This window comes from Sesamum indicum, linkage group LG10, assembly GCF_000512975.1.
Source record: "Sesamum indicum cultivar Zhongzhi No. 13 linkage group LG10, S_indicum_v1.0, whole genome shotgun sequence".
In the NCBI taxonomy this organism is placed as follows: Eukaryota; Viridiplantae; Streptophyta; class Magnoliopsida; order Lamiales; family Pedaliaceae; genus Sesamum; species Sesamum indicum.
The window spans coordinates 2,921,205-2,937,875 of record NC_026154.1 but is presented as its reverse complement, the minus strand read 5'-3'; the positions used below and the strand labels follow the sequence as shown (position 1 = coordinate 2,937,875).

The following is a 16,671-nucleotide window of genomic DNA, read 5'->3' as shown; positions in this document are numbered from 1 at the left end:
ATAGTAAATGCCTTTGTTCTTGAGTATGAGATCATCTCTGAGCCAAGGATTCTTGGACTTTGGCTTGAGAAGCCCCCAATCTTTAACAAAATCCCAGTACAGTTGATAAACTGTGGCAACGACAGAAGTCACCAGAACGATGATCATCCACAGTTGTGACGGCTCCCTAGCATAGGTTAGCCTTGCTCCGGCTGCCACCATAGCCGACACATACTTTCCTAGGTTAGCAAGGTGGTCTATGTTACTTTCGTCGAACCATCTCCTCGCACACTAAGGAAAATCGTAACAAATTTACAGGTTAAATCAGACTAAACAATACTAGTTACAAGAAATTCTTGTATTTGAACATTGTGAGAATATATGACAGAAAACATATATATGTATTTACCTGCATTGCACGCCAGTAGTAGGGAGCGAAGGAGATAACATAAGCAAGCTCCCTGTATAGCTTTCCTGACTTGCACGTCTCATAACGGTGTGTTTTGAAACTCCCAGCAAGAAAATAGCAGGCTGCTGATTCCATGTGCCTTAATAATGGAATCTGTTGAACAAAATCCGAACGAGGGGAAAATAATGAAGAGTTATTTTCTTGTCACTAGTGAGGGTTGAGTTTAAAAGAATTGCACTTCTTTTTCATGTTGAAGTGGTACCTGACTGGTTAGTTGATCAGCCATGAAGAAGTCAACCATCAAAACCTACACAGAGTTCATTAAACATTGTACGTTGTCAACTTTGGGACTATCTCATAGAAGCTTTTATTGCGAACGCAATGCAAATAAGGTTGCTTAGAAGTACCTTGTAAAATGGAGAGCAGACAATGTTGCGTATGACTCTGAGGAAGCAGAACCTTGTCGGGCGGTAGAAGACGTTCAACGGACATATCAGAAGCAGGAAGAAACACTGAAATCATGCAGTAGAACAACATTGTTAAAGTCTAGTCTGATTTAGCCAAAACAAGTACAATTATCTTGCTGTTTCTTGAGACAAAACCAGCTTCTTAACTACGGCCAAAAACACGTTCACTTACGAGCAAGAGAATCCCAGGAATCAAGTCAACTTGGTGTGGTGAGAATCCGGTGGAGAGTAGAATAAGGTGGATTACCATAGCCCCAACAACAGCCGTCATTAAACAGGTGCATATGAGAAATGCGTCCCTGTACTTGAGGGCCGTGCTGGGTTGGAATTCGAGTATGAAGTTGTAGTTGATTCTTGTGCTCTTCCACATGAACATGTTGCATCCGTACATGAACAAGTGCAAGCTCAGTAATGCAAACATGCTGCACAACCATCAAGACTTGGTTATATTTGGTATATATGCCCCCTAAAGCAGCAATTAAAACATGCACGTTTACATTCTAAATCCCTGGAAACAAAGATTTTAATGCAGAGATGGAGCCAGAGCCAGTAGGGGGCTAGACGGCTGTCGCCCCCTCCTCATTGTTCTATAATCTCAAATTCTATAAGTAAATAAAAGAGTTACTTAATTTCAGCTTGCAAATATTAATATTTTACTATCACTTCGATGTAAACTTTATTACATAAGTTATTTATAATGTACTACGTCGTTTCTTGATTAAAGAAAAAAACAGTATATTATCCTGTACATTAGTTGTCTTAATTTTTTAAAACCTCAACAACTTGTAACAAAGTGAAGAACAATGTGAGTAAACTATCAAGTACCTGAAAACAGGGTAGACAGTTTCCATGTATGCAGCTTCAGTCCGAGGTGAGAACATACCGCTTAGATGTGCCAAGATTGCATACACACTGAACAACGTTACAAAACTACCTGTGAACAAACCTGCAACATTCCAACACAAATATATATTACCACTGTCTCTATATATATTTCTCTTGCTCTTTCAGATCCACGTTGCGAGTTTTTGTCATCAAACTTAGTAGAAAAATACTATGTTTCATTCTCGAGATGGTGGGAATCATTGGTGAATGTCTGAGTACATTTCTACATAGGACCTACATTGTCGTCCAAGTTTGAATTATACTACAGTTATATTTTACATTACAAATGCTAATGGAGAATTTATAGCAGAAAACATGAGCATTGTAAACATGCTGTTTTACAAGTTTCTGTAAGAAATGACGGCCTTAATCCCACATTTTATCCAACGAGGCCCTATTGATCGAACACATAAAAGTTAACGGCTCCTAAAAGTTTTTTTAAAATTAAAGAACTTTTTTAATATATGCAGACTTCGAGATGTATTTGTGTAATAGCTCTGTATATTAATATTTGCATATATTTGTAGTAAATACATAAAAATAAGAATAAAAGAAATCAGACATACCAACTAAAAAAGTAACCATGTGAGAATCTTTGTGGTGTTGGGGTCTCAAGAACTTCATAGCTTTTTTCCTGTCATTGTTGGCAAAGTGCTGTGTGAATAAGGACTCCACTTCGTCCATTAGTCTTACAACCTTTTCACAACACGAAAAAGTACCATATATTATGCCACTAACAACAATTATTATTTTATTATAATTAACCCGTACCATAATTAATAATTAAACCAATATATCTACAATAAATAAATAAATAAATATATACAACTTGCATACTAGTCGTTACGCTAATCAATCGATGTTTATATCAACTAAACGGGTACGGGTATTGCAAAAAATTAAAATTTTTTAAATCAAATAATATTTATTTATGGCTTTTAAAAAATCTTTCTTTTTCAATAATAATTGACAGTTTGTGCTAAGAACAAAAGAAGATTGAAATTGCTATAAAGTAATTAGATGACTTAAATTTAGAAATTTTATTGTTACACACTTATTTCAATTTATTTACAAAAAATATGTTGTCAAGCTATATATTTGGCAATTAATGGAAATTACTCAACAGGCAATTTCTACTCTCATGTAGGCAACTTCCTGGTTCTAAATTTTTATAAATAGGCATGTTTATAAAGAGACATTTTATTCGATTTTTTAAAAATAAAGTAAAGGGATCAAATATTACTATATATTGATCATTACGAATTATTGAAATTGTTTCACGTCGTGTAATTACCTTATCCGAGCTAATAAAATGCGACCGTTTCACAACTTTGAGGTAACTTGCTGAAGCCTGCTGGTTTGCTACCTGTTTGATGGAAATGAAGAACGAAAATCAGACAGAATTCCAACATAAACCAATCAAGAATTTAAAAAAAAATGATGTTAGAGCATCGACATCATAGTACTCTTTCTGGAAAACGTAAACTTCATCTTCATGCATTCGATCAAAATTGACGAGACTTATAGGCCTATGCCCTAAAACTAGCACGTTAACAACAATATGATAATAAATTTAAGGGGATCGCCTACCTTGTCGAATTTCTTGAGTATTTTTGTGAAGGCCACCATATTCAGGGAGCTGTTGGAAACACTCAAATCATCAGAATTTGTGAACAAAAGCTAAATCACATGAAAGAAAACTGAAAGTAGCTTTAGGTTCTACAGTTGATAATGTAATAAAGATGCCAGTGATTAAGATTTCTGTTGAATATACGATGATTTATACTGCTTTTGCGTCGTCATGTTTTCTTCGTTTGAGGCATTTTTGACAGCATGAAAGCAAATGTGTAAGAGCAGGCACATATGTCATATATGAAGGGTTGTTTTAGGTGGTGTGGTAGATCATGTGACACAACACGATTCATGTTGGACATGATTAATCTATTACATAACATTTTTCATACACTACTTTATGCTGATATATTCAAAATATTACGTTCATTCACACCTTTATTCCTTGCACATACGTTTGTGTTTATGTTTTTATGTAAGTAAGATTCATTATTAATGTTGATAAGGTACAAGAAAGTTATTTACTTTTAGTAGCTATATATATAGGTAATAAATCAATGTACGTTATTTTATTTTATTTTTTGAATAATTATGACATTTTAGACCCTAAAGTAACTATTTTGTGAAATTTGAAGGGTTAGAACTATTATTCAATCATATACGTTTGATAAGGTGTTAAATATATAAGTAATTATTACTATGACTATACTTTCATCTTATTTCACGTTATCATAAGTAAATATATATACACCGTATGTGTAAGAATATTTTTTGAGATATACAGATTACATGAATTTTATACATTTGATTAATTTATGTGCAAATATGCAACAGCAAAATCATGCACGTACGACCATGTTAAATTTTTTCCTTTTTATATAATCTCAACATATATTGAAAATTTTTATTTTTTTTCCTTAAAAGTTTATAAAAATTGCAAGCATTAAATATTCAGAAAAAGTAAGAGATAATATTTATGAATAATTAACGGAAATAAGTCAAACCTGTATGTTTTTAGCAAGCCAAGGCCTCTATAAAGTTCAACAAATGCCCCTCTGATCATCTTTTCAGCACACTGAATCTTCTTCCTGTTAATATACTCTCCTCCTCCTCCTTTCTTAGGGTTGTTCATCAAATCCTCCCAAAGCATCGAGGTAACGGCAGCTATCGTCCGTGTCGGTGTCGTTGCCGGAATATCTATTCTCATAGCCATCTTCGGCTTCCCCTTCTTCGTCTTTGCTCTAGTCGCTGAATTAACGAAATTAATTCCATTTTTCTCCAATGCTGCTATGACATCGTCTGTTTGTGAATCGTTTGGACTATCACAATATTCGCTCTGGCTTTCTGCACCAATATATTACCAGAGAAATTAAATTATTTTTTTAGAAGAGGTAATAAATATTTATGCATGACTCTGACGTATACAGTAGCGCAAATTTTCAAATAAATCAATCATTAAATTCGTCGTATGGAACAATTAGGCCGCTAAATTCAGCTACTTGCACCTTTATCTAGTGTTTGATTAATGCAAATACCCCTTAATTTAACGATGTACGTCCAAAAATAAACTAATTATATTAGTCTTTATTAGATTATCATTCATTTTTATCGTAAACTGCTCAAAATGTGCGTTTGGATTATAAGTTATAATTTTATATATTTTTTAGAATTTTTTAAAATATTTCCATGAACGAATATGCTCTATGTATTATTCACTTTACTCAAGCCTTAGATTTTTTTATATTTTTTTCAAATATTTTTCTTTTTAAAAAACAACCAAATTAGCCAATGGTAAAACAATAATTTTCACCGCACCATATAGGGGCTTCATAATTATTTTTTCTATATAATAAAATATTAGTAATTTTTTAAATAACGATAGAATATTCATAATTATGTGAAGCATTAGGGGAGTTAGCTGTATATAATTTATCGTTAATCAAATGATTTACCTATTAATCGATCGTTGTATTTTTGTAACTAATATAACTTATAATAGAGAAAATTACATTATGCCACTCGAATTATGCGTGTTTTTACATTCTGCCATCTAAACATCTTTTGTATCAATTTATCATCTCTAACTTTACAAAAACCATTACATGCAACAATGCAAATTTAACTAGAAAATAATTATTTATGGCCCAGTACAAATTTCACAAAACTAAAATAGTATATAGCAAGGCCTTCATGTGTAATAATTTGAGTTTATACTTTTTTATTAAATAGTAAAAGATGTTGCAGTTTCGATTGTCATATTTTCCGAGATTTATGGCCACCATGTACGACGCAACCATCTTTAAACATCCATGCTTAACATTATTTTTATGTATTTCTAATCAAATTAATCCCATCAATATTTAATACATACATTATATCTTACCAGCTGAAAATTAAATTTTTTTAATACAATATTTTAATATCTTGATAATTGTTATAACAGTATCTGGAATTATTTAGATAGTATAAATAGCTAAAATAAACAATAATTTCGGACATATATAAATGTTTAATGATACTCTTATTTCAAGAACATGCAATATATATAAGTTTTTAGTTAATTTTCTTTCTAGCTATTAAATGAAATAACTGATCAGAGAGCAATATTCACCGGAAAAATCGGAGTTGCGGCCAACGGAGGAAGTGGAGCGGGAGGTGAAGCCTGAGCCGCCGCCTGTCGCGGCAGCTTGATGTTTCCGGCGACGATCGCCGAGAACTCGCTTGAGATCAAGTAGTATCTGAAGCTGCTTATTGAGTATCTCTCCTCTCTCAAGGAATTCGCTTTCTTTGTTCTTGTAGAATTGGTTCACTTTGTTCAGCTCATCATCCAGCATCTCAAAGAAAACCTTAACCTGTTGTTTCATGCACGACATCAAATCATCCGCAAACATTGTAACCTAGAAAATTCTCATCCAAATCAGAAATTAATTGTACAGCAAATATAATATATACTTGTAATGTGATTGATTATTTTTCTTAAATTATATACTATTCACACTATAAGTGTATTTACTTATCGTATAATTGCTCCGGATCCTACCAGACTCGTTATGAATAGAATTTCCCGTTAATTATTATCATAGTCATGTTTATTATTACAGGAATAAGTAATTAATCATTACCTCATCTTCCTCGGAGAAGAGCTGAACGAGCTCGGTTTCATACACTTCGACTTCTTCGTCTTCTCCGTCTTCTGTTGTACTAATTCGACTCTTCACCTGCAAGTAACAAGAAAGTGCGATTTTTGGTTGTCCTTTTTCTGGTTGTTAAATTTGTTTCTTCTTTTCACGATTTTCATGCAAAGTGGCAACCGAACAAGCTTCCTGCTTTAGCGCATTTGTAAAGAGAAAAACAAAAAACAAGAACCCGAAAAGTGCGACTTTATGATATCACAAACTTTGGAGCTTCCTTCCTAAATCAAGTTTGATCCAACCAAAGGAATTATAAAGCTAAGTGTGATACGTTTGTTGTGATTAATCACTGTTCCTGAAGCATATTCCACTCATAACTGTAAATATATTGCACTTATCATATAATTGAATTAGGTCCGACGAAACTCGGGTTAGTCAGAATTTCCCGTATAATGTTATTTTCAAGATTTTTTTCCATTTCCTGCCACCATTTTCAGAAAACTGCAGCTCAAAATATATATATATATATATATATATATTTTGAAATTCCAGTTATATATATATATATATGTATATGTATATGTATGTACCTGAATGATTTCGTGGTTATTGGCGGCATTGTTGGTCCTGGCGGTGAATCTGCAGAGGAGAGCTCGAACCGGGTCGAAAATGGATCGCCCGAAATCGTAATTGGTATCGGGTAGATGATGATGCTTGGGTTTTCTAGAAAGCTTAATCTTTTTGACGTGTTTCTTGAGTAGCCAGTAATTGACAAAAGCGTCTTTCCATTCTGGGATGAGCTGAGCTTCCAGCTCCTTTGAGAACTTCACCATGATTAATGTCGGCCGCGGCGGAGAAGGGTGGCGGCCGGGTGGATGAGGAGGAGAAGAGAAGAACTAGAGTTAAATAGAGCTGGCATAAGAGAATTGTAGGAGTGGATTGTATAAATAGGGATGTCATGTCCAAGTGTAACTAATTAACACAATATATTTATTATTATATTTATACACTTACCATTTTACACGGGTTTATTATTTTTTTGTTGTAAGTGATGAATCATATCATATATATCATTTTTATTTAAAAAAAATAAGAAAAAGAATTAATTTGATTTATGATTTTTGTTCCTTTGTGCAAAATGACGAGTGATTTCTTTATTTAAATTAATATATTATATTACATTTAATTTAGAGATATATATTTTTTAGTTGTAGTAAATATTTTGACATCACTGGTATAAATAACGATTAATAGTTATTGTGCAGTCATAATTAATAATTATCCATCGTGATTTTTTACTCTTAATTATAATAATTAAATTTGCACATATCTCGATCGTCTTGTGTTATTATTAATTAACGGGCATTTAAGAATATTTATTGTCATAGTGATTTGATTTCACATATGTTGTAATTGGAGGGTTATTTAATTAGAGAGCTGTTTTGCTCATAAGCCTCTAAATCTGTAGGCCAACCAAAATCTTCTTTTCTTAGTGATACGTATTTTCAAGATAAAATCGTAAAATTCATACAAAATTTGAGTAGACAATACTTTGCACAACAAGACATCGATTGAATCGCAAGCCGCATCATTTGACACTATCTATAGGAATGAGGCCATGTGCCCCTCCAAGTCCCTCGTCTGGGGGACTGATGATGTAGGCAAGCGTGCATTAATTATAGATAAGCAACTTGAGTGACTTATAAGTCTCAAGAGCTCATCTCCCTGATAAGGTGCCTTTTCAGGACAAAATTATAAGGCTCATACGAAGTCAGAGCGAATAATACTTCACGCAACGAGACACCAATCGAGTCGCATGCCATATCAATTGTCATAGTGATTTGATTTTATATATATTGTAATTGAAGGGTTATCTAATTTGGAAGCAATGTTGTTGGATTTAAGGCAGACTTAGAGGTGACGAAATGATTTTTAATTTAATCATGTAATCGCAAAACACCTTTCACAGCTCTAAGACAAACAATTATGAAATAATCACTTACAAATTGAACTAGCCCTTTAATTAATTTGAAGTTACCTAATTAAGAGAAAAGGACTATGTTAAACTTTGCAAGTTCGATCGGAATAGGGAAAATTAATTAAGACATACTTTTTCTGGATATATGTAGTTCAGAGACATATTGGTAATATTTTTTTGGGAAAATTACAACGATCTTTCCTAATATTTGATATAATTATAACTACTCCCTTATTGTTTAAAAAATTATTACTACCTCCTTGATTTTAACGGTTGTCTAACAATTAGCCGAATCTATTAGGTTTTCATCCATTTTTTGTGGTGAACTAACAAAAATGCCCTTGTAGATTGAAAAAAGGGGCTCCTCAGGTTATGTAACCAATAAATTATAATTTATTTATTTTTTTGAATTCTTTTAATTTTTTTTACAGACTAAGTTTTAATTTTTTAAAAAAAAATAATAAGGGTAAAGTTGATAATTTCATACTTTTATATGAGGATTATATAATTTCATCAAATATCAGGGGGATATTTGTGATTTTTCAAACAACAAGGGGTATTCGTAATTATGCCAAATTTCAAGGGAAGTCATTGTAATTTACCTATTTTTATATAAGATTCGATTCATTATATTATTTAATATATTAATATTTAAATTAACGAATATGTTCAAAGAAAACTAATAAACAAGAAATTACGATAGTATTAGAATATATATATACTCATTTGTGGAATTTAAAAGCACAACCTTCTAATTGTGAGGTTTCAACCTTAGCGCTCAAATAAGGTCGCATGATTGGCATATATCAGCTTGAGAAGTGCTGATAAAAGGTTTATATACAAACACTACCTAATAAATTATAAAATAGAATAGAAGATAAGAGTAAAAATTATTATTTATTCTTTATATATATATATATATATATAATGAGCACTATAAAGCATTCATTGAATTCTCTCGCTTTTTTTTTTAGGTGTGTGTGTGGATATATGGCTTTTATTCCACGTTTTATTCGTGGAATTATTAATTATTTTTAATTAAATAAAAATGTTTTGGCATGTTATCAATAGCCACACAATTTGAAAAACTTCTCTACATTAAATAATAAAAGAATCTTGCTCGTATTAGGTTTAATTATAAGTAATTAATTAATTGACAAGTATAACTCGCTTTTCTTTCTTTCTTTTTTTTTTCTTTTTGGCATTTGTTAATTACAATACTTAATGAGACACTTACATGAAGGTTATGCTTTATTTTGCCTAAGCTGCTTTGGACTGTCGATGCTAACCTTACCTACAGGTGCTTTTGAGGAGCCATGCTTGTCTGTTTGTTGGTATATTAGATTCATGTTTATTTTGCTACTTAATTGTGCTTGGGAGGTGTCTTCCATTGTATTTGCATATCTTGGACATTCTTATTGTTTGGGAGTTGTACTCGTTAGTCTCTATTTATTGTTGTTGACAGATGTTAGGGGATTGTATTCCCCACTTATGCTCTCTTTTGTCGAGCCATGAAACGGAGGTGCCCTCCTTTTCTGGCCGCTTGATTTGTTGGATTGTTGCAGGTACCCCAACAGACAACTTGAAGATTTTGAGATATATTCGTTGCTAATTGGCGATGTGACAGAAACTTTTTGACACGCTAAACTTTTGAATTAACTTTATGGTAATCGATATTCCTTTACATTTTCTACTTTGTAGCAGGGGAAGCTTTTATAGGTGATAAGTTGGCCCGATAATTCGAGCAAATTGACAGAAACTTTTTGCAATACTGGATTATCACCTCCAACTCATTTCATTTTTTGACAGTATATCTAGGAAACTTTTTGTAAGGAAGTAGTACTCTTTATCTATGTTTCATTGCTAGTCTATTGTAAGAGAGTAGTACTCCTTATTCATTCTTTTGATGATTATAATGGAATAGTATTTTTTATTTATGACTTACTAGTACTAGGGAGTTAGTACTCCCCATTGTAAATTTTTAGCTATTTTTTTTTTGTTTTTGAATAGAAAAGGAACGGGAACCCAGGAAAGCTTCCCCCACCTCCGGATATTTTCAAAAAAAAAAAAAGTAATGAGACACTATTATTACAAGTAAACTATATACCTACATTTATGGGACTTGAACGCACAGCATTTTAGTTATGAAACCTCATCCTCACCACTCAATTATCACGTGATTTGTATTAATTTAATCAACTCAATTTGAATTAAACTTTTTATATACAAATTAGCATACATTTAATGGGGAGAGCATGCTTGCCCTAATTAACTATATTTGTTGCTTATTCTTTTTTGTGGAAATATTGAATTATTCTTCCAAGAATTTAGCTGATGATTCTGATTTTTCTTTAGAAACGGTGATTACATACTATACAAATATTAATAAATTGATGAATACGTCAATTCAATTAATATACTCATATTACAATAAATTCACATTACGTGAGATAAATACACATATATACACAATAAACTCACATTAAGTAAGACAAATACTCATATGTATAATATAACTCAAATCCATAATTTTCAACTTATTTATGGTACATTAACCTTAATCGTTAGACTGAACCATCATCACTGGTGATGATTGTGAAATTAATACTCAAAAATATAATGTTGTTTTTTGTAATAGGAGTAAAGGAATGTTAGAGTCGTTCTTGTCAAAACTAGTAGGGACAGATTCAAAAATAAAAGTTGAGAGGGTCAAAACTAGTAGGGACGGATTCAGAATAAAAGTTTGAATGGGTCGAACAATTATACTTATATATTATGTTCATATTGCTATATTATCGGAGTAATAAAATAATTTGGAGTCGGATATATAAAAAATAAAATAAAATTTTATGTATAATTTATATACAGAACTCGCCCCTTGGATCCGTCATTGCCGAGCAGCACAGCGATCTTGGAAGCTGCTAGAATTAAAAGAGACCATTGCTTTAATGAACTTATAAAATTTATTAATTATAAGAAAATTTTAATTCAATTTGGGTGATGGCAAATTATATTGACATTTCTTAATGTTACGTTTAAATATACAAATATTATGTATTTATTATTAAATTATAATTATAATTATTAAGGTCGTAGTTGTAATAATAAATAGACCTCCTATTCAGCGGCAAAAATTTATACAAATACTGGTAAGAAATCGTAACAATATTTTTTAAAAGACGATGAATATTTGTGTATTTAGATATTGAGGAGTGTCAATATAATTTACTTTTTGATTAATTAGAGACCATTAAGTAAATTACTCACATCCCAAAAAATGGGGTCATAAAAAAATAGAGTAAATGTCACAAAGCTCTTAAATTTGTGGTTAAAATCGCTTTAATTCGTCATTTTTATTTTTTTGATATTATCATTTCTAAAGTTTATATTTTATTTCATTTTCATTCTTTGAGGTCAACTTTTCCAATTTTTTAGGATAAAATGATGAATTGATGATTTTACAGTCAAATCATATTCAGTGGAAGTGTCTCAAGGGGTTAAAATTCAATTTGAATTGATCGTTTTATCCTGAAAAAATTAAAATTTGATGATTTTTTCACTAAAAAGCTTATTGAAGGAATTAAGGACTGAAAGGAAATAAAATATGAACTTAAGTGATAATAAGGTTAAAAAAACAATAATAAAAGGACTAAAGTGAGTTTTAGACACAAGTTTATGGGATCAATTTTAATTATTTTTTATTCTAATAATAATTCTTAATTAATTAAAATACCTAATACTGATAATTAATATATTAACTATTATTAATAATTAAATTTATAATGTAATTATAATTAATTTACTTAGAGATAAGCTGACTTTGTGAATATTGGGGCCATCAAAGATCCCACTCCAACCATCACAACTGGGAATCATTCTTTACTCTTAAAAAGCAGTCTGCAAGAAGAATATTCCTAATTATTAAATTCCACTTACTTTGGGAAATGCGACTATTGGGATCGGATTTGAAGCACTTAAACGCGACATAAATGGTTGGCCTTTTAATTAATAATCGCTAATGATTAAATTATTAAAACTTGGATGGATGGATGGATGGATGGATGGATGCGCCATCTGCCTTCACTTACACGACTTTAGGTATATATGTTCCCATCCCTCCAATCGGATTACCATATCCAGGTGGATAATGCATATCTAATGAGTTTCATATATACTTTTAATTTCATTCTTCGTATTTTAATGTATTTCTTCAATAATTTATTTGAATTGAGATCATGAAATTAGGGTACGATAAAATCGGTTCATCTAAAAATATCATGAAGTCAACTTAATTAACATCGAATATACATCAAAAAATGAGGATTAAGATAGTGTTGACTGCCATAAGTAGCTAGTAAAATATGTTATAAGATATTTTTAAAATTTATGGATGCGGAAAAAAAAAAAAAAGAGCGGCCCGTAATTATATTTTATTTTTTTATATAGTTTTAATGAGTTTTTTTAATTGAATTATTAATTTTATTATCTTATGGATTTTTAATTTTATTTGTGTATCTTGGGAACTTAATTTGGTAAAATTTGAATCATGTCTTGTAATTCTAAAATTTGTATTTTATAATATATATATATATATATATAAAAGCAAGGTGGCCGCCACCCTAAGTTAAAAATAAATGAAATTTCACATCTATTTTTAATAGTTTAAATTTTTAAATGAAATCATCGTGTAACGTACTATTAAAGTCATATCAAACTTTAGCGTCTAATAAGGAGGGATGTATATTTAATATTTATTTAGAATAGTATAGGAATTACCAAGGCAAAAAATAATTTAGAGATCAAACAATTTGAATGATATTTTACAAAGCAATAATTTTTATATAATTAAAAACATTAAGTTTAAATTATTTTTTCATGGTTATTATTATAAGAAAGAATGCTACTCTCTCATATTTCTTTTTTTGTTAATAATTATAATAGTCTTATAGTCATCTCAGTCTAGTTTAATTGACGAAATTGAGACCCAATAATTATGGTGCACCAGGAAAAATATAATTTTTTTTACTATTACTAAATTATTATAGTTAAAAATAAAAATTCATTCTGGATGCTAATTGATCATGTTGCGCAATGGCTATTAGCCGTTGTTTCTACAAAAAATAAAAAATATTTGTTACAGTTAAAAATTTTGGCAAATATTTTGGCCAAAATATTTTATAAAATCATAACGAATATTGATCAATCGTGGTCAAAATTTAAGTTTTTGCATCAATTTTAACAAGTGTAAATAATATTAATTTAAGTCATTATAGTGTAGGTAATAATAACTCTTTTTCTTTTATAATGATGGTGATCTAAAATAATTATTGGTTAATTATAAATACTTAATATTAATAATCAATATATTTATCATTAATTATTAAAATTTATGATATGATTATAGTTGGGATTACAGGAGATAAAAAAAAAAAAAAGGAATCATACCCTTACAACATGGTACTATGTCCACTTTTTGGTCTCTGTGGACTTGCAAGAAAAAGAAGTGCCCAGCACCATAATGTGCCACGCAACAATGGGCTAGAACTAGTATATAATTTTCTGATTAGATTGGACTACAGCATGGACCTCTAATCTTTCATCTCATTGGTTCAAAATATTAAAATGAATTTAATTAACAGTTGATTACATGACGTGGCACAAGATTAGTGGTAGAAGGCTTTTGGTGCGTGGGAACACGTGTATGGATCCATGGCCAGAATCTTGTATACCTGTTGTCCATTTGCCAAGTTGAAGAAAATTATTTGTGTCAGCATTCTTTTTTTAATTTAATTCGGGAAAAATGTATTTAGTCTACATATAATATAAGTAAAAAAATTGATCATATTATCACGATTTTTATCGTAATACAATATTTTAAACACTCGATATCTAATAAATAACTATTGCTACTGACGAGGGTAATTTGAAAAAGAAAAAAAAAAAACTCCTATTTTGACACTTATAGTTTTGAGAAAGGCTAAAATTATAAAAAGAAATAAAGATTCGTGTCTTTTTACTCAGGTTGGGAGCTGAACGAATCAGAAGCCGACACTACAACTGTTGATGACATTGCTATCCAAGGCTCGAGGAGCTTGTGCGTGGACCTGTACGGGCCAATATAATTGTCCAATATAAATCGGAGGTGTCCCCCATTCATAAGGTATGCATTTATTATCCTAAGATCGAATATTACGACCTACCCCTTCTAATTTAAATTTCGAAGGGTTGAGTTATGAGCCACCCTAACAAGACTAATCATGCTGCAGGTCAACCTATTATCAAGTTTAGATCGAGGGAGGTTGGAGTACAAATTGCATGTCACTAACACTTGACATCCAGACCCGTCACCACCTCGATCCGAATTAAAAATAATTGACCAACAACTATTATTAATATAAATTAATTTCTATGCATCAACAGAATTCCAATATATGATCTTTTAATTATAAAATATCAATTTCGTCAATTAAATTAAACCTCATTAATTACGAAAGGGAGGAGGTGTGGATGGGTTGTTTTGCACAGTGCAAGTGAGGAAAAAGAAGATGGTAGGGTGTGGGGTTTTTTATAGAATTTTTTTGATTAATTAATTAAAATTAATGTAAACCAATAATGTTTTACTTCTTTTGGAGTGGGGGTGACATCAGAACAATGCTCCATCTTTTTGTGTCCCTCCACTAACAAAATCTCTCTAATTTATTTATTTTTACACATTACCAAAAGTTGGGACGTCAGATTCACTATAAAGTTATATTAATCTTTCATCACTCTTCATTTTTGAGTGGACATAAATTTTAAAATAAAATAAAATGAATTATATATATAACTATTTTAGAAAATAATATATAGTTGCAAGTTGGTAATACCATATTATGATTTAAATAAACAACAATACTATGTTACATAAAATAATGTTTACTTAAAAAAATAAATAAAATCTTGTTCCAAAACATCCAAAATGATGTAGGAGTTATGAATTTGATAGATAAGGAAAATTATTTAATTTTTGTTTACTTTTTATGTTATATTATTATTACTTGTTATAGTTACGTTTGTTATTTATAAAATTAATTTTACAATAAATTATTGATATTTCGTTCTTAAAGTTTAGCGATAATTATATTTACACTCACTGATCTATAATCTATTTACACAAGTCATCTCTGTCTTTTGTGTAATTACAGAGAGCATTCATGACTGTCCAAAAACCAGGGATAATTTGTGTAATTCTCCAAAAAGAGGGATGTTTTTGTCTAAATGATGTCGACATTTCTGGTGTGTGTATGTATAATTTTTCAAAAGACATGAAATAATATGTATAAATAGATCATCAATCAGGAGCGTAGAATTATTCTTAAAATTTAATCCAGGACGATGAAAATACTATTCCTTTTCATAATACACAAATTTATGGACTCCATATTTGTAATTAAACTTATGATCTTTTTATTTATTTCCATTATTTTTGGGGGTAACTACAACTTGGGAAAAAATTAAATTATTTAAAAAAAATCTCCTATTTCTAATAAAGGTGCATAAGGGTACGTAGTGAATATTAACTAGTCAATATATATACATCTTCCTAAGTTAGTACTTCCACCAATTTTTTAATAAATTAGCAGTTATAAATTAAATATTTGATTTTTCACATAATGCAACAAAATTTTCTAAGTCATCTTTCCATCTAAATTAATCAACCTTTTTCTCTGATCACAATTGCATTTCCTAGTCATAAAGTAGTCCCTCTTTATTTTCTTTTATGTTTTTTTTTCATACTTTAATTAATTATATCATATGGTATCGTATCGTGCTGTGTTTCGTTCTAATTAAATAAAACAATATAAATATAATTTAATTTTTAATTAATGGGTAATTTATTCCTTAAAAGTGAAGATATTTTAACCAAGAACAGTACCCTCAAATCCTCTGTGTAAACCACTATATGTACAGATTAATTAAGGTTAAAAATCGTAAGAATCATGATATTAAGAATACGCGTGCTTCAAATTCAGCCATCGAGTTTTTGTGCCGCAACTTGATTTTTGGGGAGTGGGTTAGATAAAGTCGCATTTCTACTAAAGAAGATGAGAATTTCAATACGTTTTGCATGCATAAAAGTTTATCCTTTTTTGTTTAGTTGATGAGGCCTAACTCAATTGATTAAATTAAACCCACTAACGTGTACGATGACGATGTTATTCTACTCCTCTAATAATAGTTGTCATTCTACTTTAATAGTAAATGTTGATT

At 30.4% G+C, this 16,671-nt stretch overlaps 1 protein-coding gene across 1 annotated transcript in view; it reads right to left on the bottom strand.

Moving 5' to 3' along the window:
- Positions 1 to 7,387, bottom strand: part of LOC105171762 (phosphate transporter PHO1) — a gene marked incomplete in the record, with an annotated part of 8,104 nt that extends 717 nt beyond the window's left edge. The window contains 13 exon segments of the mRNA XM_020697295.1: positions 1 to 270; positions 389 to 541; positions 651 to 695; positions 796 to 900; positions 1,028 to 1,277; positions 1,681 to 1,801; positions 2,307 to 2,436; positions 3,035 to 3,106; positions 3,331 to 3,379; positions 4,317 to 4,656; positions 5,924 to 6,209; positions 6,435 to 6,530; positions 7,034 to 7,387. Coding sequence (XP_020552954.1) covers positions 1 to 270; positions 389 to 541; positions 651 to 695; positions 796 to 900; positions 1,028 to 1,277; positions 1,681 to 1,801; positions 2,307 to 2,436; positions 3,035 to 3,106; positions 3,331 to 3,379; positions 4,317 to 4,656; positions 5,924 to 6,209; positions 6,435 to 6,530; positions 7,034 to 7,276 — 2,160 coding nt within the window.